This window comes from Lotus japonicus, chromosome 6 (assembly GCF_012489685.1).
Source record: "Lotus japonicus ecotype B-129 chromosome 6, LjGifu_v1.2".
In the NCBI taxonomy this organism is placed as follows: domain Eukaryota; kingdom Viridiplantae; phylum Streptophyta; class Magnoliopsida; order Fabales; family Fabaceae; genus Lotus; species Lotus japonicus.
Window position 1 is genome coordinate 13513907 of NC_080046.1, and position 22569 is coordinate 13536475.

Below are 22569 nucleotides of genomic sequence, written 5' to 3' on the forward strand. Positions count from 1 at the left end.
GTAAGATACTTATTCATATGATTGCTTTCAATTCCAGATTTTGCTATTTTTCTTATTAATTAATAGCTTTTTTTTGTTGTCAATTGTAAATCGCTTTTAGACATAGCTATAGTCTCTTTTATTTTGCTTTACTATCTCAATAGTGGAAGCTTTTTTTCAATTAGTACATGTGTTAAAATTCTAAATTTGCTTAACTAAATGTCTGATTCTATTTGATTTTCAGGCAGTTTCCTATATGGCTCAAGAATGTTTGGGGTTATGGTCCGAGAACTGCATCTTTATACCTGTCACATCCATGGGTATTAGTTGTACTCATAGCTGCATCTTTATAACTCATAAGTTACATTTAGTTTGGCTTCATAACTGATATTTGAACTTTTGCTTAGTGGGAAGTAAGTCTTAACACAGTTAATGAGCTGAATGGAAAGGGAATGTGGATAAGGAGAATGAATCATATAAAATTTCCTTATTTTCATTCACCAATTTATGGCATTTTCTCTTGCTATCTCATTTCTTGCTGATAAATTTATAACTACTGATTTGTGTTGATTTTGGATCTTAGAATTATTAATCTGATCAAATAAGTAACTTTTCCAGCATGTGGTTCATTATACTTTTCGTCTCCATTTTTTTACTACAATTCTTGATCTGATGTGGAATGGGGTTAGGATATAAGATTGGTGGCAGAATGAACAGTTCTTGGTTCATATAATGAGGATAGGGACTTTGCTGAGCTCTATGGATATCACTTCTCATCCCAATTTTAGGTAAGGGAATAAATTTATTATAGTCTTCACACATTCTGATTGCTTAGTATAAAAAGATTATTAACTCTTATCCGGGTTTTATGGACTTGCATGTCTGCTGCTCACCTTTTTTTTTGGTAATTCAATTGTTTTCCACTACCTAAACATTATTTCATTGTTCCTCTCAATCTGTTTTGTCCATCTCACATGTGCAATGTAAGCTCTTGCTTGGTTTGCAATTTGGTTTGGTATTTTTTTTTCTATAACAGATGCATCATCTTGCACAGTTTAAGATCATTCCCAATGTTGTAGAGTAAAAGAAAGACATTGATGCTCCCAACTACCAAAGAAGCATGACGATGATTGATGATATGTGATGGATTTGCAAGAAATGGAGCATGAGTTCTACACCAAGAATAGTATAAAATGTGTTATTCTAAATACAGTGGGTGGCTACTATACAGCTCTAAAGGACCACACTTCTTGATAAATGGTGGCAAAAAAGAGCATGCAAAGATCAATGTTTGTTGTAATGATGTTTCAAGGTGTTGCCACTTATGTATAAGTAAATCCTTCTCCTATTTTGACATGTGTTACACTGAAAATTTTAAAATATTCTTTTTAACTTTAGAGTTTTTTTTATGCATATGTAACGTGACATATTGTTTTATATAAAAAGTATCATTATATTTTTTTTAAACAATCATTATACTCTAAACTAATTGATTGATATTGTGTTAAATTACAAATAAAATCAAATGAGATACCAACTGAATGCATTCAATTATAAATGGAGAGGAGAAATTTCTGCACCTAAAATTTATTGTCAAAACAAATCTATGTTGGCTAATTTGAAATCTATGCAAAATTATTTTTGTCGGTTTAAGGTTCGTAAATTTTGTACAAAATCTGATATATTGCTATTTTATGACTTCAAATAAACAAAATGATGTCATATTTTATGATTTATCTTTCACAACCCTAATTTGTGCTACTATCACATTCTTTTTTCCCATGATTAATATGTGTTTATCATCTACTTTATTATAATTGTTCTTACATTCTTAGTATGTTAAATTTTTTATAATTTAAAATATGATCGATGTATCAAATACAATAGACACATTCTTTTTTTTTCCATGATTAATATGTGTTTATCATCTGCTTCATTAAGATTTTTCTTACATTTTTAGTATCTTAAATTTTTTTATAATTTAAAATATGATCGATGTATCAAATACAATAAACATATTCCCCGTGCAACGCACGGGTAAAAAGAACACTAGTATATTTCAAAAGGAAAATGTAGGGGAGATAATCAATGTCGATAAACATTCAAGGTAAGGTGCTTGTTGTGATACTTAAACCAAGATTAAGGTGTGATACTTCAAATGATCTGTACAATAAAAAATATACATGTTGTGATTGAATTAGCATTTTTGTTTTAATATTTTTCTTATAAGTTTTAAATGTTAATATTATTCTCATTATTTAATTTGCTAAGTAATAATTCACACGGTTTCCAACCCCTTCATCTCTTCTTTATTACTAAAATTTTGTTCCAAAGAGAGGCACCGGAGTATGCACTGTTCTCATCGTCGTCAATAAGCCTCACCAGAACCATCTTGTTCTTCTTTCGCCGACCACGATCTCCAGATCTCGCACTAGCTATATGATTTCTCTCGTTCTCTTTATCTACCCTTCAACTTCATGATTTCATTTTCTTTCGTTGATGACGTGTTAGGTCTCATCGTGGTGGCTCTGGGCTCGATGACGATGCATATCTGAGTTTTTGTTGACGTCGATGATCCTGATAACGTTGAAAGGCTTAATATTCTCTCTTTCTCTTTCTTTACCCTTCAATTTCACGATTTCATTCTTCACTGATGACGCGGTGGGACTCGACTCATGGCTCTGATACTCCGAAAATGGAGGTGAATCGGTGGTTGGGCTCGATGTCGGCGCATGTGAGCGTTTGGTTTACTTGTTGTGGTTTTGACAACAATAAACGTGATGAGGTTTGAACGACACAAGGAATGTTGGCTCCAGCAATTTCCCAGTGGAGTTGGGCGAATCCACGGTGGCGGATGCGGTTGCTAGGATAGTATTTCAGTGATGGAGTTAACTTGGTGGAGGGGTTGAGGGGGAGAGGGCCATCATGTTGGTGTTCAAGAGTGTGGAAGAGGTTATGGAGTGATGGTGATTCTCCATGATGAAATAGTTTTGCAGTTGTAGAGTTTGTGTTTCAAGTGATTTGCTATGTTTTAACCGGGTCCTTCTAGTATTTCAATTTTTGTTGTCATCCCAGGTATGTCTCAAGAATCAAGGTTTGGAAGTTCATATGATGGGTGAAGCATAGAGGAAAAGGATCCTGGCACGAAATGAACTTAAATGATCTCTCAAAGTTGCAAGTTGAACTTGAAACCCTAATTTTCAAATCGTGCATTGAAGAACATAAACAGACTTAAGAACAATATGTTATTAAATCATTGAGTCCTTGAACTTTTTCAAACTGCGACAGTAAATCCCTCCACCTTTTTTCAACAAAATAATAAAATTATAACTTAAAACACCACATGACAATAATCTACTACGCCACTTAATGCGGGTATCACACCTAAAAAATTTATGGGTACCACAGAAGTCATTAACATTCAAAATGAGAAGAGAAGAGATATTAGAAAAATTAAGTCTATATAATAGTGTGATGTGACAAGATGTAAGAGATGGAGAAAAAAATGGAATATGATTCTCTACCATCACGGAATACTGCATTCACTAATATAAGGGGTATGTGACCATCTCCTCTTAATCGGGCAGCTCTAATTTAAAAGGATGATTGTACGCGTAAAATCAACATACTTAAATCAAATTTGTCCGTACTGATCAAGATCAACCAATTAAGGTTCTTTTACTTAAAAAAATTAGAATTATTAGACTGCAGGAAAGTCGAATTCGAACACGTTGTATAGCTATCATTCATACATAGCTCCGCTCCTTTTCCACCATCATTTTCTATCTATTTCTCTCTTCTTAATCAATCAAATCACCTATCACATCTTTACTTTTTCTCTCATTTCTTCTTATCTCTCTCTCCTTTCACCTCTCCACACCTTAAAAATGAGGTGTGAGATATAATTATTCATATTTGAAGTGTCCATACTATAAAATTTGTATCTACGTATCATAATCGGTTTCAAAATGTAAATTTTTAAACTCTAAACTTAATTTATTAAGATGTCGTTTTTGTTAAATAAAAATGGTAGAACAGTCTTCACTATTGGACAGTGTGTTAGTGGCATGTTCGGGAGATGACCAGAGGCCTACTCCTAGTAGAAGCGTTGGGGGATCTCCCCAAGAAAAGTTTCCTACCAACTGGATTTTACGGACTTAGAAAATTTGAACCCTCAGTTTATAAATAAGTGACAGTTGAATCTGAAATCTGTGAATAATTTTAAATTATCTAATTAGATGTAGAAAATAATATTATTTATAAATTTGTAATAAAAAACCAGTTGTTCTTTTTAATTCACTTATTTTAAAGCTATTTTTTCACCGAGACTTTAAGTAATATTGTTTAAAAGCAATTAATTGCGGAGGGTGATTTAACTTCATCCAGAAAGAGCTAGAAGATGGGCATATTCTTTAGTTTTAAGTAAGTGATTAGGGTTTCATTCTCAACTTTTGCGATGGAAAAAAGATCTTTGGTTAATTCTCTACTGCTTAGTGTGCTGGTGGTGATTCGGTGAATCAGTCTCACGACTATCGATTGGGTGAATACTTTTATAGCTCTCCTAACAAATATCTTTTTCTAGGAATCGAACATGTGTTTTTACTTATAGGAGTCTAGCTTACTTACTACTGATTAATATAGTGTTGGTGGTCGCGTGATACTTAAAAAAATGTACGTTTTCTTTTTTGTCATCAGAGTTCTTGTCTCATATAAATCCGTATTTTATATGGCAAATTTTTTGTAATAGTCTTCGGAAGACCAAATGTGCTAACCGTTGAAGAAGCATGCAAGGCGTAAAATTGTGTGATTTTCTTTTCTTTTTTTATCCCTGAAAACTTGAGTATTGGGCTTCATTTCCCATTAATGGATTAAAAATTACCAAACCTCACTATAAGTAAAACTATGAGGAAGTCAATGTACTATATGTAAAGTAAAGAAGTAACAAGTAGAGATTTAATATGAATTGACCTCTTTACAAGTTGGAAAAACGAAGCTTCTTGTGAAGATAGCACACACCACTTGTTCAAGTGTAGGAGAATCAAAGGGTACATAGACTTTACCCAAAGAAACCTAAAAGAAGGGACGTGAGCACGATGTGATAATTTAAGTTAGATGCCTGATTTGCGTATAATTTATGAATTAGCAAGTTATAACAAGTATTAAAACTAGTGTGTGAATGCCTAACAACCAAGTTAACTCGTTTGAATTTTTAGATGTTAAAAACAGGGATTTTTTTTACAAAGACTAAGTCGTTTTTCTAGATATTTAATCTGCATTTGGATCTTAATTCGCGCATTAGATTTGGACCAAGTCATGATTGATGGCTTCGGCATGTGACCGTAAGCAAATATATATTAGAATTCTTTGTAGCAGTTGTTATGGTCTAAGATTACCAAATTAAATCTGAATAAGTATGTTTGCCACTACAAAAAAAACGTTTTTTAGTGGGATTTTTTTCTTGCAATTAGTGGGGGTTTTCAACCCCCGCGAGTTACTTAGCGGGGGTTTTGAAAAATCCCGAAGTTACACTCGCCACAAATTATTAGCGGCGTTTTTCAGCAAACCCTGGTACCTGCATATACATTTAGCGGCGTTTTTTAGCGGGGGTTTTAAACCTCCCTTATCCGCAAGCTTTTTTTAACGGGAGTTTTCAACCCCCTTAAATGCAAGAGATTATTTACAGCTTTAAACTTGCCTTGGCTACCAAAGTTTATTCTAGGGACATTTTTAACCTAGAATAAGAGCCAATTGACACATTACAAATTGAACATCATAGAAAAAATAACAGCAGAGAGAAGGGATAAGGAATCCATAACAATGAAGATGCATGATTTTGGTGATGATGTGCGACCCTTTGTAAGGTTCCCTGTGAGCAATACCTTGAAGGTATTGCATGTCATAGAAATCAAAGATGCAATAAGTTAAGTAGCATTACCTCTACCAATTATGGCAATTGAAGGGAGAGTCAGTAGCTAGGGTGCTTGTCCAAAAACATCAACAGACAAAGGTCTAGTACATAATAAAACCAATGTTGCAGCAACCATAAGCTGCATTCAATAGAAAATCATTCACTTACAGAAAATAACGAAAGCACGGTTTTGACATGTCACTTATAGTATGTTTGCAAATCATTCTACTATTTATCGCAAAGCCAAAACCAGTTGTGGGAGAAGCTTATGGGTGACAGAATTGATTCTGAGGAATCGAAATATGTTATTACTTAAAGAGACTTGTATGTAAGCATCAAGTAGTCCAAAGAGTAGTAATAGATACCTTGTCAGCTACGGGATCTAAGAACGCACCAAATGAATATTTTAACTTCATCTGCATTGCAAATATAGAAAAGACAAGTGATAAACATCTCAAACATGGAACAATGAAAAAGGAATGTCTGGTACGTATTTGAATTCAGTTTGAGTGAGTACCTTGCGAGCAATATAGCCATCAAGACAATCTGTAACCGAAGCAGCAATGAAAATACTTGTAGTAGCTGTTGTTCCACGCCAGCCATCCATATAGAAAGCTACATATAAAAATAAGATAGCAGAAAACCAATGTCATGGTGTTTGTAATAACAGGGTTTTCCAACTACTCCCATTGGTTCCATTCATCTTCTCTCCTCATAAATCACACACTCCATCTATCCTAAAATCTTCTATGAGTTGCTTCTTTTACTAGAATTTAGGTAGTGTTAGTCAATTTGCCAAAGGTTAACTCAGTATCTTTTTTATTATCACATCAACTGGTACAGTTCAGGTTTTAACACTGGTTTGATGACAAATTGAACATAGAGACAAAACAAAAGAGCCAAGGAAGACTAAACTCGATAACTTACATGTATCGTAGGGTATTTTCTTTCTTCAGGAGTCAAAAACATACCAGAGCTTGTCCTGACATCACTCTTGATTCCTGTGGAAGACAGAAATATCATCATGATTTGTGAAGAAATACATGTTTATAAATGCAAATGACCCCACATGCTACAAGTGTGCTACATCTCCATGTTTTCTTTGATATGGATTTCCTTTTCATTTTAGTCTATTTATGCAGTACAAGAAACATCTGACTGCAGTTGCTTGGCCATGTTGGAAGAGGCAAAATCAATTTTACTACTTTCTCATGATTAGCTCAAAATTATATGAATGACCTCAAACTAGAACCGTGCTTTGGTTTAAAGAAGCTCTGATGCCAGTTGATAGAAACTGGATCAGATAGAGCACCCAAATGGAATGGTTACTACTGAAACAACTCACTCTCCAAGAGTACAATGCCTACTGGTATTCGAGAAATAACACTCTCCACAAAACACCTTGGTCAACCAATTGCCCTACCTATTACCCCTTCCCCACTATTTATAGCCTCTCCTCACTCATTATCTAGCCTACTCCCTTTAACTAACTATTCTACCAACTAACTAACCATAACAACTATCAGCTATCTTGTTACAATAACAGTCTCTATCAGGGGTAGTGATCCCCTACATTCTGCTATTTCTCCTCTTCTAGACTCTGCTTGAGATCTATTTCTATCATAACATCTATTGATGGCCATGACCAGTAAAAATAAATTTTCAAAAGAAAATAAAATTGTCAATGTACCTTTCCAGTCTTGGTATCCACTAGTGTTAAAATTTGTTGGCGAGGGAGGGCTATAGCCCTTAGATAATCACATTCCTGTCACCATTTATTCAACACACTTTGCCAGCTGCAACAGTAATTGGCCAAAATAAAGGGAAGAAATCACATATTCCCATTCTCAAGTCCTAAACTTAGAGAAAGTTAGACTCTATAGAACATAAGATAACTGTTTTATACCTTTGGGAAACCAAGATGATAGAGACCAAGGCCTGCAAAAGAATAAAAGAAAATGGATGAGCCATACCCAAGAAAAGAAGTTATACAAGGGTAGCCTAACCACAGAGTATCATATAGCTACTTTCTAATTATCATCAACCCATTTTTTTAAATCTCATGACTCATATAGCTACTTTCTTATCATCATCAATTCATTCACAACTAACATGCTTAATCTGTCTCTACATGATTTGACTGATCTTTTGGGTTAATTTAAATTCAGCAAGATAAAATGACGGAACCAATCACTGACAGTTACAATTTAGACACAAACCAACAACAAAAAATCACAATATAAAAAACACATTGGATCTACATACCAACAATTCCAGAACAAGTTGTAACAAATTTCAGTCCACCTGTAGACTTGTTCCCCTCATTGATACGCCTCAACAGGTCAGAACATTCACTTTCTGTATACGTGGTTGAATCTTCGCACACATTTAACTCAGATGGATCTTGCCGATCAATCTTTAGCACTCTCCAATATGTCCTGTTCTTGTCCCTTCCTATCATGTAAAAGTTCTGTGGCACAAACATAAAAACAAAAGCACATCCAAGCACGTAATTCAGTATATCTCAAATGGGATATCAAGAGTTAAATATAAACATTGGATTAGACAGGCATTGTAATTCTAGGGCCATATTTCCAAACCAAGTATCTAAATCATAAACAGAGGCCAGAAGATAACCCCTTCCAAATTTAAGGCAAATCCCATTTCAAGGTCAAATAGAAATAGGAAGTATTCGCATAGATGCTCACATTGCCAGGGAATAAAAGTTACATTCAAATTCACTTTGGAAGTAAAGGGTATATGTATATATGCTTATTGGAGATTATCTACTAGAAAATGCACTAAATAAGCTCCAATAAGTGCTCTTTGGTTTGCATCCAATCGGGTACGTATAAAAACATCAAATTAGTGAAAGAATGAGAGCTAAATCAGACAATGGAATTAGTTTACCAATTTATCTACTTCTGTCTACTTAGTCAACTAATTCTCATCCTGTAAAATAGTGAACCTATACATTGAGGCCTGTAACAAAAGAAATCCAATGATTACATAGTTTCCTGATTCAAACATTTAACATTGCAATTTCAAAACAAAGAAGAACCACCAATGATAATAAATTCACTGGAATACTTAATATCCACAAACACTAGAAAGAAGAATAAAAGTGCATAGCATCATACCGATAGAGTCTCATAGAGCCTAAACTTGTTCATACAGGAAGGTGCAGAAGCAGGAGGAGAAGAAGACTGAGAAGAAGCCTCATTCTCTGACGACGCCATGGCTATAGCTACTCTCAGATCCCCCGAGCCACAGGCTCAGAGGGAAACCATCAAAATTGCATGCAAACAGTAGCCACCTGAATTTCCCTTCACAAGATCACCACCTCTAACACAAGGTGGAGGAGGAGCCACAGCAACAACCACACACAGAAACGCAAACAACCAAATCAAACAACAACAACAACAACTCCATGCTCTGCGAAATCCTAGGCTGCTTCAAATACATCATTCTCTTCTCCGATCACAATTATCCACCTCTCTTCCCGTTCCAGCTCCTCCACCAACCGCCGCCGCTATCGTCGCCGCCGTCCGCGGCCGCCTGAGATATTCACCACCCAAGCTTGACGCGAAGACTCGGCACAACACAGATCTTCAAATTGCGAATCGCGATTCTATGGAAATGGAGAGGAATGTGCAGAGGAAATTATCAACGTTTGCGTAGAACCCTAAATCGCAATCTGAAAGAGAATTGAGAAGCGAGATCGAAGAGAGTGATCGAAGGGAGCTCGAAACAGAAGAAATCGGTGGAAATCGGAAGGTTGGAATCGGGAGGTTGGAATCGGTAGAATCAGGTTGAAATCGGTGGAAATCAGGTTGAAATCGGTGGAAATCGAGATCAAATCGGTGGAAATCCATGGTTGAACGAACGAGTGAGAGTTGAGAACGAGAACGAACGAGTGAGAGTGACTGAGAGTGATGGAGAACGAGAACGAGGGGGTAATTAATGAAAATTTTGCGGGGGTTATTAAAACCCGCCTTAACTATTAAAAAGCAACGACATTTGCGGGGGTTATCAAAACCCCCGCTAAAAAACCCCCACTAAATAACGTTTTTTTTGTAGTGTGCCAATATGAAAGGGGTGGTGTTTCGTCACTGCTCCTTTGTGGAATGGATTCTGTCTCATCGTATACAGCTATGAGTGGGCACCGGATATAGTGTCTTCAAGGCACTATGACGTTGAAGGAGAAAACTAAATATTAGAGTTAGAATACTTGTAGAGTGTTATCTTAACGCGTATTTATGTAGTACAGCATAATAAACTGGGAGGGAATAATGCAAAAATGTGATAGGGATGTTTTGATGTATAATAGATCATATCTGATAATAGCAGATAGCCAGATACTATTTTAGTTAGGGATCATTATTCTCATATGCCTAGTTGATATTGGGAGAAAATATTTGTGCGTATCATTTTATTTTGTTACAGTTGCCCTTAGGTCTGAGTATCTAAGACATTAGGATGTTTGGACAGCCAAAATTTGAGATAGTCTCTAGTCGAAGCCATGAGATGCTTTAGCATGCCTCCTACAATATACATGTGATCCAAGATAAGCTTAAGAACTTGAGTGAGAGGATATAAGTTGAATTTGTGTCTTGTCACAGTTTGTGATACATGTCTATTTTGCTTGATTCTTCTTATGTTTTCGGCATGATTTTGTGCCAAAAATTGAACTACCTCTACATAACTCATGTGGTTTATGAAAAAATATGCAATAGGCAGGTCACAAGTGGAAAACATGCATGGAAAATGGGCAAAAACGAGCACTCAGCAAGTTTTGCAAGCTATTAACTCTGAGAACTCATCATAGAATGACTATTGCAAATTTGTTCTTTATAAGATCAGTCTGAAAATTTAATATGTTGTTCACAGCAACTAGAACTTCAATCTAAACTGCTGGATCATCATTAAAATTCCTGTGTGAAGAACGAACGTATACAAGTGAGCATGCTCGTACTGGCTTTTAGCATCGTGCTTCTGTAATTTAATTACTAAGCACGATTGTGGATGTGTTAAAAACGTGAAACAACATTCAGAACAAGCTCATATATAGTGGTTATAAATAAATGGGGGAGACATAAGCTTAGGTATAATTTGTTTTTAGACTTGCTACGAAGACGTGAGAGTGTTGTGGAGGCGGAGCAATGAGAACAAACACCTCAGAGGCATATCAAAAGTACAAATAGCCCCTTTGGTTCATCTCTTCTCCTTTATTTGAGATGTTAGTCATAATTAGGATTTTTATGTTCTTCATTACTGTTATAATTGGCTAAACATTTTTGATATGAAAGGCTTTGTATATATCTTATTGCTTTGATATTGTTGTAATATTGTGTAATTCAGAATTAGTCCTTCAGATTTTATAAGGTTTAGAGTTTAGTCCTTTAGTTTGTGAGCTGAGCTGGTTTTAGTCCTCAGCTAATGATTAGCTATAAATGTTGTAATATGCACTGTGATTGTGCGATCAATGTTAATAAAGTTTTTCCCTCTGTTCATTCTTCTTCTGATCTGAATGTGCTTTTCTTGACTTCCTTTCTTCTCTTACAAATTGATTGTTCTTAACATAGCATTGATTGTGATAATCAATTGCTTCAAGGTGATTTCTGAGACTGAAATCCAACAGTGGTATCAAGAGCTTGACGATCCGGCGACCGGCGACGTGAGCCACCACCAGTGCACGGCGATCTACGGCGGAGTGTGAATCAGTCACAACGGAGGTGCTTGCTCCGTTGGTAGCTCCGGTGGAATTGGACGCTTCTTTGAAGGTGATGGCTGGAACGAACGACAATTTCCCAGCTTCGTTGCCGGTTCTTGATGGAAAGACTGATTGGGAACGTTGGAACACCCAGATGCTCGTAATCTTCGGGTTCCAAGATGTTCTGGAAATGGTGACTTCTGGGTTGGAGGCTCTACCGGCGGAACCCACGGCTGAGCAGAGAGCAGCTCACAAGGAATTGAAGAAGAAAGACATGAGAGCTTTGTTCATAATCCATCAATGCGTTAACCCTGCTAATTTTGAGAAAATTGCAGCGGCGAAAACGTCGAAAGAAGCCTGGGATATTCTGACCAAGAGTTACGAAGGTGTGGCAAAATTGAAGAAGGTCAAGTTGCAGACCCTCAGAAGACAGTATGAAGCTCTGAAGATGGAGAAATCAGAGATGATTTCTAAGTTCTTTACTCGGCTTCAGACCTTGACAAACCAAATGAAGACGAATGGAGAGACCATGAATGATCAAATGCTTGTAGAAAAGGTTCTTCGATCTTTGACTACAAGATTTGATCATATAGTCACTACTATAGAGGAGTCTAAGGATCTTGAGACTATGAAGGTGGAAGAGCTTCAAGGGTCATTGGAGGCTCATGAAATGAGGCTAAACCTGCGAGATTCTGAGAGAGAAACTGAGCAGGCACTGTATGTTAGAGGCAGTACTAGCAAGAAGAAATGGGGTAGCAACTCTAAGACTTCCAAGGAGAAGAATTGGAAGAACAAAGGTGCTGGAAAATCTGCTAACAATGAGGATGATGGTGACTCCAAGAAGAAGGTGGATTCTAAGGAGAAAGGGTATGATAAAGACAAATGGAAGAAAGACAAAGGAAAGAAACAAAGTGTTCAGTGCTATGCTTGTAAGAAGTATGGCCACTATGCCTTTGAGTGCAAGAACAAGAAGAAGGGCAACAAGCAGGATGGTGAAGATCATGCATATTCTGCTCATGATGATGATGATTCTGATGAGGAACAGGTACTGTTTGTAGTTCCTGATGACCCTGTTAATTCTTGTTCTGGTAAATTGCTTAGAAATCCTAGTTGTGAAGTTAGTCATTCTGCTGTGAGTTCTCATAAGCTTAGTGAGAATACCTGGCACTTAGACTCAGGGTGCTCCTCTCACATGTCTGGCCACAAAGAGTGGTTTGTGGATCTTGATGAGGAGAGGAAAAGCAGTGTGAGGTTTGCAGATAATAGCATCATCACTGCTGATGGTGTTGGTAAAATACTGGTGAAGAAAAAGAATGGTAGAAAAGCCTACATTCCAGAAGTCTTGTATGTCCCTAGTGTGAAGCACAATTTGATAAGTCTAGGGCAGCTATTAGAAAAAGGGTATTCTTGGAAGACTAAGGGGAAGAAGCTACTAGTGTATGATCCTAAGCATAATCTGATTTTGCAATCAGTATTGTCTGGAAATAAAACTTTCAGAGTTGATCTAGATACTAGTGGAGTACAATGTTTGTCTGCAAAGATTGAAGAGGTTGATAAATTGTGGCATCTTAGATATGGCCACTTGCACTTTAAAGGGCTTCATCAACTTCATCATGAAGATATGGTGAAAGGTCTACCTCTGATTAAGGGTTCAGGGCAAGTTTGTGAAGATTGCCTGTTGAGTAAGCAACCAAGGAATTCCTTTGCAAACAGCAAGCCAGTGGAGTCCAAGGTAGCTTTGGATGTGGTTTTCTCTGATGTGTGTGGGCCTTTTGAGGTTACATAATCAGGAGGGAATAAATATTTTGTTTCCTTCATTGATGATCACACAAGGATGATGTGGACTTACCTGCTGGAGAAAAAGTCAGAAGTGTTTGCTGTGTTCAGGAAATTCAAGGCCCTGGTTGAAAGACAAAGTGAGAAGAAAATCAAGGTATTGAGAACTGATGGTGGTGGTGAATATGTGTCCAAGGATATGAAGCAGTTTTGTGAGGAAGCTGGCATCTATCATGAGATCACAGCACCATATACTCCTCAGCACAATGGTGTGGCTGAGAGGAGAAATAGAACCATTGCTAATATGGTCAGGAGTATGTTGAAGAGCAAGGGTTTACCAGTCAAGCTATGGGGAGAAGCAGTTTCCACTGCCACCTATATACTGAATAGGTGTCCCACCAGGAAGTTAAAGTCTTTAACACCTTTAGAAGCTTGGACTGGAATCAAGCCTAGAGTGAGGCACTTAAGGGTATTTGGCTCAGTATGTTATAGACATTTACCTGATCAAAGGAGGAAAAAGCTTGATGACAAGAGTGAGAAGCTTTTGTTGGTAGGATATCATTCTACTGGAGCTTATAGGTTGTTGGATCCTATGACTAATAAAATAGTAGTCAGCAGGGATGTAGTAGTTGATGAATCAGCTACTTGGGAATGGAATAAAGATAAATCAGAAGCTTCTAGTTCCAAGATCAGCTATGACTTTCCTGAGTTGAATGTTGACATAGAGAATGAGGGTCATACTGAAGCAGTACCGCAAGTGTTGGTACCTCCAGAAGCTACTGTGAACCAGAGAAGTCAGAGGGTTAGACAATCTTCCACAAGACTCAGTGATTATGTTCTTTTTCCTGACAGTGAAGTCACAAATGAAGGTGAGTTGGTACATCTATCACTGTTTGTGGAAGCTAAGCCAGTGAGTTTGGAACAAGCTTTCAAACATGAGAACTGGGTTAATGCAATGAAGGAAGAACTCAGTTCTATTGAAAGGAACAAGACTTGGAGCTTAGTTGATCTACCAAAGGGGAAGAGTCCAATCTCAGTTAAATGGATCTTCAAGACAAAGTTGAAACCAGATGGTTCAGTGTCAAGATACAAGGCTAGGCTTGTAGCTAGGGGATTTCAACAGAAGGAAGGTCTTGACTATACATATGTTTTTGCACCAGTGGCTAGAATGGAGACTGTGAGGTTGGTTGTAGCTACTGCTAGTTTGAAAGACTGGAAGTTACATCAACTTGATGTGAAATCAGCATTTCTCAATGGTCCTCTTGATGAAGAGGTCTATGTTAAACAGCCACCAGAGTTTGAAAGTCCAGAGAATGAAGATAAAGTGTTTAGGCTACATAAAGCACTTTATGGTCTCAAGCAAGCCCCTCGGGCTTGGAACAAGAGGATTGACTCGTTCCTTAGCAAACTGGGATTTCTGAAATGTACATCTGAGCATGGAGTGTATGTTCAGAAGTCTAAGAAGGTTGGACTACTGATTGTGTGTTTATATGTAGATGATCTTTTGGTCACAGGAAGTGATGAGAATGAGATAGCAAAATTCAAGAGTAATATGCAAGCTGAGTTTGAGATGAGTGACATGGGTGAACTTTCATATTTTCTGGGAATTGGGTTTCTCAGAACTGAGAAAGGGATTTTCATGTGTCAGAAAAAATATGCAGTGGATGTATTGAAAAGATTCAATTTAGCTGAGTGTAACTCAGTTACTACTCCAGTGGATTGCAGTGTGATATTGACAAAGACTGATCAAGGAAAGCCTGTAGATGGAACATTGTTTAAGCAGATAGTGGGTTCATTGAGATACCTTTGTTGTAGCAGACCTGAAATCAGTTATGGGGTTGGTTTAATAAGCAAGTTTATGGAAGATCCCAAAGAGACTCATTTCCTGGCAGCAAAAAGGATACTTAGGTATATCAAGGGAACCCTTGACCATGGAGTTTTATTTCCTAAGAAGGCTTACAATGTGAAATGTGAAGTGACAGGCTATGTAGATTCAGATTGGAGTGGAGACAAGGATGATAGGAAGAGTACTACTGGATATGTGTTCTTATGTGGTGATGCACCAGTGTCTTGGTGTTCCAAGAAGCAGCCGATTGTGGCTCTTTCCTCTTGTGAAGCTGAATATGTAGCAGCTTCGTTTAGTGCTTGTCAGGCTCTATGGTTAAGCATGTTAATGGAAGAGATGGGTCTGAGAAGCTCTAATGTGATGAAGCTGATGATAGATAATAAGTCAGCTATAGACTTGGCTAAGCATCCTGTGGCACATGGAAGAAGCAAGCATATTGAAACTAGGTTTCATTTCCTAAGGGATCAGGTGACTAAAGGAGCTTTGGAGTTGGTTCATTGTCCAACTGAAAAACAACTTGCAGATTTGTTTACTAAACCTTTAAGGGTTGAGAGGTTCAATGCACTGTGTAGAGGATTGAACATTATGTCTGCAACTGAAATTCTGAATTAGGAGGGAATGTTGTAATATTGTGTAATTTAGAATTAGTCCTTCAGATTTTATAAGGTTTAGAGTTTAGTCCTTTAGTTTGTGAGCTGAGCTGGTTTTAGTCCTCAGCTAATGATTAGCTATAAATGTTGTAATATGCACTGTGATTGTGCGATCAATGTTAATAAAGTTTTTCCCTCTGTTCATTCTTCTTCTGATCTGAATGTGCTTTTCATGACTTCCTTTCTTCTCTTACAAATTGATTGTTCTTAACATAGCATTGATTGTGATAATCAATTGCTTCAAGGTGATTTCTGAGACTGAAATCCAACAGATATATGATCGGCATTTCTTTTCTATGCCTAACTATATTGTGAAGTAATTAATCGTAACACTACACTAGAAAAAGTCTTTTATAGCACCTGTGTATACTCATTTCAAGGTAAACTGTTGTAAAAATGACGCTACTAAACATAGCACTACACTAGAAAGTCTTGTATAACTATTAAAGGTTTAACCATCTATAAAGGTTATGAACTCTAACTACTCTAAATATTATGGGTGCCATTGGAAAATGCCATGCTTTGTGATTTTACATTAAATCTTATTTATTTTCCCATGAGCATAGATGATGATGAAAGAGTTGATATCGTCGCAGCGACGCTTGGAGATAGATGATGAATTGCAGAAAGAAAGAGACTTTTTAAGGGTGTGTGACTGTTTTTTACACACCCAAACAGAGGTGTGTGACTTTTTAAATTGAAGGGCATTTTTAGAATTAAAAAAGTTAATGAGGTGTGCAAAAAAAAAATTAGGTGTAAAAAACAATCCCCTAATTAGATCACGTTTATTCACAATGGACGAAGATGAAACGAACAGACTGACAAGTACAACAATGGGTTCAAGATCAATGCCTAAAACTTATCTATACTTCGTCAAATCCTTTCAATAAAATGTTATTTAAAAAAAAAAGTGTGCCAAACGATGGCGTCTTGTGCTTCATTTGGTTCTGTATAGCATAACTGAAGAATTAGTTCAAAAAAAAGAAGAATTAGTTCTATACTCATCTAACAATCGGAGAGGAACTTCAATTAAAAGCGAACTAAAAGGAAGACAAGATAAGTTATGCTATTGAAGCCAGAAAGAACTTAGCCAACCCTTTTTTGGCTGAGAAAAAATATACTCACTATAATCAAAAAGAAACGAACTGTCTAATGAACCAAAAAATATCTTTCTAATTGTCCAATTAAAAGAGAAACTTTCTAGTTAGATATGGCCTTTAAGCTATATCCAACCGTTAAGACTTCCTAAGTAATGTAATATATTGCTAAGACAACAAAATATGTGACTAATTTGTTTATGTTCACAATAAAAAACATGCTTTTCTCAAAAGTAGAAAATTAAACTTCAATATTTATAAAGCTTATCTAAGCACAAGCTCATTAACATGGATTCAAGCACTGAAATAAATAGGTGAATGAGGAAAAGATTTTGCTCATGTTCTTTCAAATATAATAACAGAATACATGACAAGTTAACGCTACTCTGATATCTTAGAGAAGATAGAACAAAACTCCCTATGCAATGCCAAGTACAAAATATGAAACGTTAAGTAAAGCAAAAGTATAAAATGCTGATATTCCACATTTCTAGAAAACATGACGAGAAAGGAAACTTCCATCAGAAAAAATTGCCTCTGCTCACAGACAGAAGAAGAATCACAGAATTTGAGCAGCTGTGTTCAATTTTTCAGCCAAGCTAAGCTGTGTTCTTGTGATGCTAGATAAATATAGAGAGAGCAAGTGATCCTGAAACGGGTGAAACACTTGTCAGCCCAACAAAGTTATGAAAGGCAAGCTGAGAAGTTCATAAACCAATAAACTAAGAAACTAACATTTAATGTTATTTTGGTTATTTTGTCAGACATACAAAATCTAACATTGCAATTATAGCTGTAATTAAATACCAACACAAAACATGATCTTACCTGCAAGCTGTCATTCACAAGCTTGTCAAAAACAGCTGGGGGCGATTTGGGAAGGGAGCCTACAGCATCTGATATAAATTTTCCAATGTTGTTGTCAGGTGCAATACGCCCTTCCTGAAATAAAAATCAATTAGTACAATCTCCTAAAATGTGATTGGATAAAAAAGGCTAAGTTGATCATCATACCACAACATCGTCAACATATTTGTATATGTCATCAATCAAGGCTAGTAGATGCTCCATTGATGCTTCCATGCCTTCTAAATCAGAGGGAATTTTTTCAACTGTGGTTGCCTTCAGGGTGTCAACTGCCATTATCAGAATAAACATGTAATCAGCCTCCATTATTCAAATTCAAAATAAAGAACATTGCAAGCTATAAATGAAAGTGATATTAATAAACAATGAATTAATTAATTAATTAATACCACATAAAATTATAATAAGAAAGCCAATGAGATTTCTTTTGTGCTATAAAATATAAACAATTAAACAGCTAAACTACAACTATTATAGAGGAAAACATCATTCATTGCTCTCTTGGAAGTGGACAATTAATTTTGAAACGGAGGGAGTACATTTTTCACATAAATATTGCTCCCAACTCTCAATAAGCCCATAGAACTACCTTCCTACCTCTTAATACATTCTCTCAAAAGTCAACAACTTAAATTCGAACAGAGCTTGCTTATCAAAAAAAATTCTAACAGAGCTTACATATTTCCTTATTCTATGTCGGTATTTCCATAAAAATTACTTCAGTGAGAACTCAAAACAAAGACAAAGCACAAGAGACTCTGGATTAGTCCTCCTAGCATGATTCAATGGACAATTACATTCCATAATTGAAAGCTAAAGAAACATCAAAATACCCCATAAAATTTTCTTTAAGTACAATTCAGAGAAATGCCAGTTACTGACTGAGTAAAAGGAAACTCAGAATAATACTCTTTTTGGATGCATCCATGAGTCATGACGGTAAGCATATAAACTTCAGCAAATATGTTACATGAGAAACAAAACTAAAGCTTAACCAAGAGAAAAGAATGAGGTAAAAGGAAAAAGGATGATTAAAAAGATGATGCCAATCAATACTTACATCCAATTCGCTCAGCTTCAACCATACGAAGATCTAATGGAATTTCTTGAAACTGTGCAGCAATTTGCCTGTCTCCAAGGGATAAATTGTTTGACACATATGCTTTTATGGTACCCACTCCATTAGCAAATTCAGTGTCAACAGTCAAATGTATGGGATTGGTAACTTCTCGAGAAAAAAATTCATGGATTAATACACTATGACCGGTTACTCCAAGGCCAGTTGAATACCTGCATTATTTTTAGAGGTTAGCATTGGTTTTTAGTAAAGAAAAGAAGATATAAACCTGGGATCAGTCATCCTTCTAAGACCAAAGACGTCGGGGAAAACCAAAGAAGATACAATTCAGCCTAACACTGCTATCCAGTCCATATGCATATTTATTAGTTAAGCTCACAAAAGAAAACATTTGCTTTAATCCACTCTGATACAACAAAACCTTCCATGTTTGTAGGTAAAACAAAAACTGAGAAAATATGGCATTCCTCTCCACATAAATACAATAAATAATCAAGAAAGGGAACTTCTAGAAACCAAAGTTAACACATTTAACCTAAGGCCATGTGGATTTCATAGTTTTCCTGGCACACACTTCACAGAAAATTCTGTTATATAGCACTCAGGTGATAACTTCGAAAAAGTATAGAAATTAGAAAATAAACTGGAATTACCATCCAACTATGACTTCCTTTGGATTCACTTTCTGGTGGGCTACTAGCATATTATGTTGGTACTCTATATCCAAAGCTACCTGAAAATAATAAGTTCAAAAATTAGAACTCGTTTCGAGTGTGAGAACAGATAATAAAATTTACTGATGTATTATGATTTATGCACTCAAAAGGCAGAACAAAAAAAAATCAATAAAACAGACAAAAGAAATTTTCAACTACATAACTTCTTTTCTAGGCTTTAAATAATAATTTTAACTATGCAGAGTACTGTATTATACACCTTATCATTTAAAACTAATTTTTAAACACAAACTTTGTTACTTTTTTGAAGAAATTTATGTAGTTCTATGATCTATCAGCCTTATTGCTTCCTAAAGTTATTAATTTCATTCCCAAGGAGAAAAACATAACACCTCAAAAGGTGGAGGAAGGCCATAACAGAACATAGAGTTAAACTTATTAGAGACGAAGTACAGGAGAGGTAGTTCTAGGATTCAAACAAATTTTAATCAGAAGATTTGCCAGTAAGAGGCTGAAGCAAACTTTCTTTTCAGTTATGCCAGCTTATTTAGCTTCAATCCAGTTCTGGATTCACAATGTGAAATTGAGCTTCTAGACAAATGTGAGACAAGTAGAAAACAAAATAGCACAGTTTGGGTTGTTTATGAAACTTTGACCATGATAACTATAGCCAGACCATAGTAGTCAACCGAGGATCGCGGCCTGTCGCGGATGACCACCAAAAATGAAATCCCATACAAGGAAAGGCCGCTATTGGCTGCGAGTAGCAGGATTTCGCGCCCTATCGATAACTATGAGCCAGACTACAAGTAATTTACAATATCAGCATTGAAAGTGGAAAGATATGTGATGGATTAGAATGAAATGAGATGGAATAAAATTGCCATAACATTATTCAGATTCCAGACATTGCATTATCATGTTAAGATGAAACAGAGTTTGAGTATTCCATCCAATCAACCTCTTTCCATCAATCAACACAAAACTTCACCAAAATCACCAACATACAATGCAGCCAACACATAAAACTAGCGGCTAACAAATTTCTACTGCTAACAACAATAATGATGAAGAAGGAGTAGAGTGAAGGACCTGGTCAATAGACTCGTTGTGAGGAACGGCGTAGGAATTGCGGATATCGACGGTTCCATCGGGGAGGATGGAACCAAGTAGGGTTCCGATGACGCGCTCAGCTTGGTCAGGGCGTCGAACGAAGCAGTCACAGATGTTGAAGATAACGAGAGGGTGAACCCTAGCGGACAAGCTCTGAGAGGAGGAAGAAGATGAAGAGAATTGCAACACTGTGCGATCGCTTGCCGCCATGTTTGGAGCTCCGATTCAGCACTGCACCAAACACGACGTGTGGAGAGAAGGATGGAACTTGAGGAAGAACTGTGATCGATTTTCTAGGGTTTCAGTTGTTTAGTCTCTGTTTCGGTTTGTAACTGGGCTCGAATGGGCCAGTGGTTTTGGCTCATTGGGCTTATGAACTATCTTTTATGTTGGGTTCAACATTGCAACTTGCTACTGTCATCTTTCATGTTGGCTTAGCCTTAACAACACATTTCGTCTCCACTTATCACGATTTTGCAGTTCTGATCCATAATGAAATTTATTAGCCTACAATACCTCTCACATTTACAAATTGTTGCAGTTTTAATTTTCCGTCAACTTCCATCCAATATTTAACTGGTTTCTGATTAAAAACTTTATTAAAAATAACTAGAAACTATAAAATTGTTAATCATAAAACATGAAATTGTTCTTCAACCCTTATTTATAATTGATTTTTTCATTAAAAACCGCTAAATATTGGATGATAGTTGACGAAAAACCAAAACTACAACAGTTAGTAAACGCGAGGGACGTTGTAGACTAATAAATTCCTTGAGGGAACAAAACTGTCAAATCATAATAAGTGAGGGACCAAAAATGTTATTAAGTCAATGTTGTATCTCTAGCTTATTTGGGCCTTGATGATTTGGAACCAGACTTGTATGACTTGCCCTACTCAATTGACAAAAATATATTTGCCATTTTTTCTTTATTAATGATTAATGTGGAACCTTTGAGTCTTTGACCAAAAGAAAAAGTGTGTGAGAGAGAAACTTTACTAATTCTATGATTGTTATAAATAAAATAAATTATAATAAAATATATATAATATAATATATTAGTATAGTATAATATTCTATGTTATATTTAATATACTATTATATAAATACTGGAAACAAATAGAATATATATAAAAAAAGTAAAGTTGACTTGAATAATTGGAAAACACAGTAGTTAATATTTTTTTATTTTAACTGGGATGCCCTCACATTAAGTAGTTGTGAGATTAATATTTCGTTCTATGGGCAGCACGTTAAGTAGTATGAGCCTTACAACTAATTTTTATTTTGTAATTCATAAGAGTTGAAAATCAAGCGAAATGTCGCTTGCTTAAAGAACGAATTAAAAGTAGTTAAATTGTTTTTTGTTTTGAAAGTAAAAGTAGTTATTAAAAATTCTAATATCACAATCATCAACACTTTTAATTGATTTATTTAAATAGTTAATTAAGTAATTAAGGTGTATCAATAATCAAGTAAAAAGAACTCGTAATCCAAGGTGATAAACAATTTGTTGTAGTTTATTTAAAAGCATTTCATCCTATCTATTAGTTTTATTTGTCAAAAAAAAATCTTCCATTCCATTTATTATTTCCATTTAGACAATTAGGATTAATAAAAAAATTAATTAAAATCTTTGAACAAATTTATTGAGCATTAAAAGAAATCAATATTTGCCCTCTATATAAATGTCCCCATCCGCCTTCCAGGATTCAATCAAAGAAAATCAATTATCAAATAAGGACAACTTAATCTGAAGATGGTTGGAGCTAGAAGACTTCTACCCCTTATTAGCATTTTCATCATCATTTCATTATTAGGTAAGGCCAATTTCAAGATGATTATTCTCCAACTTTTTTGCAA

General features: G+C 35.9%; 1 protein-coding gene across 1 annotated transcript; it reads right to left on the reverse strand.

The window, feature by feature from the left end:
• Positions 1-17252: 17252 nt before the first annotated feature.
• Positions 17253-21043, reverse strand: LOC130725880 (eukaryotic translation initiation factor 3 subunit F). The gene is made up of 6 exons (XM_057577069.1): positions 20684-21043; positions 19568-19647; positions 18897-19126; positions 17984-18105; positions 17798-17911; positions 17253-17618 (listed from the first exon to the last, which is right to left on the reverse strand). The coding sequence occupies exons 1-6, from the start codon at positions 20912-20914 to the stop codon at positions 17529-17531; spliced, it is 867 nt and encodes a 288-aa protein (XP_057433052.1). The 5' UTR covers positions 20915-21043; the 3' UTR covers positions 17253-17528.
• Positions 21044-22569: the final 1526 nt, after the last annotated feature.

Bases quoted from the DNA above. Each gene is read 5' to 3' on its own strand.
- LOC130725880 (XM_057577069.1), bottom strand. From the start codon at position 20,914: ATGGCGGCAAGCGATCGCACAGTGTTGCAATTCTCTTCATCTTCTTCC. The intron at 19,648-20,683 runs GTCCTTCACTCT...TATTATTTTCAG, and splicing joins ACAACGAGTCTATTGACCAG to GTAGCTTTGGATATAGAGTA. The intron at 19,127-19,567 runs GTAATTCCAGTT...AAAATAATGCAG, and splicing joins AAGGAAGTCATAGTTGGATG to GTATTCAACTGGCCTTGGAG.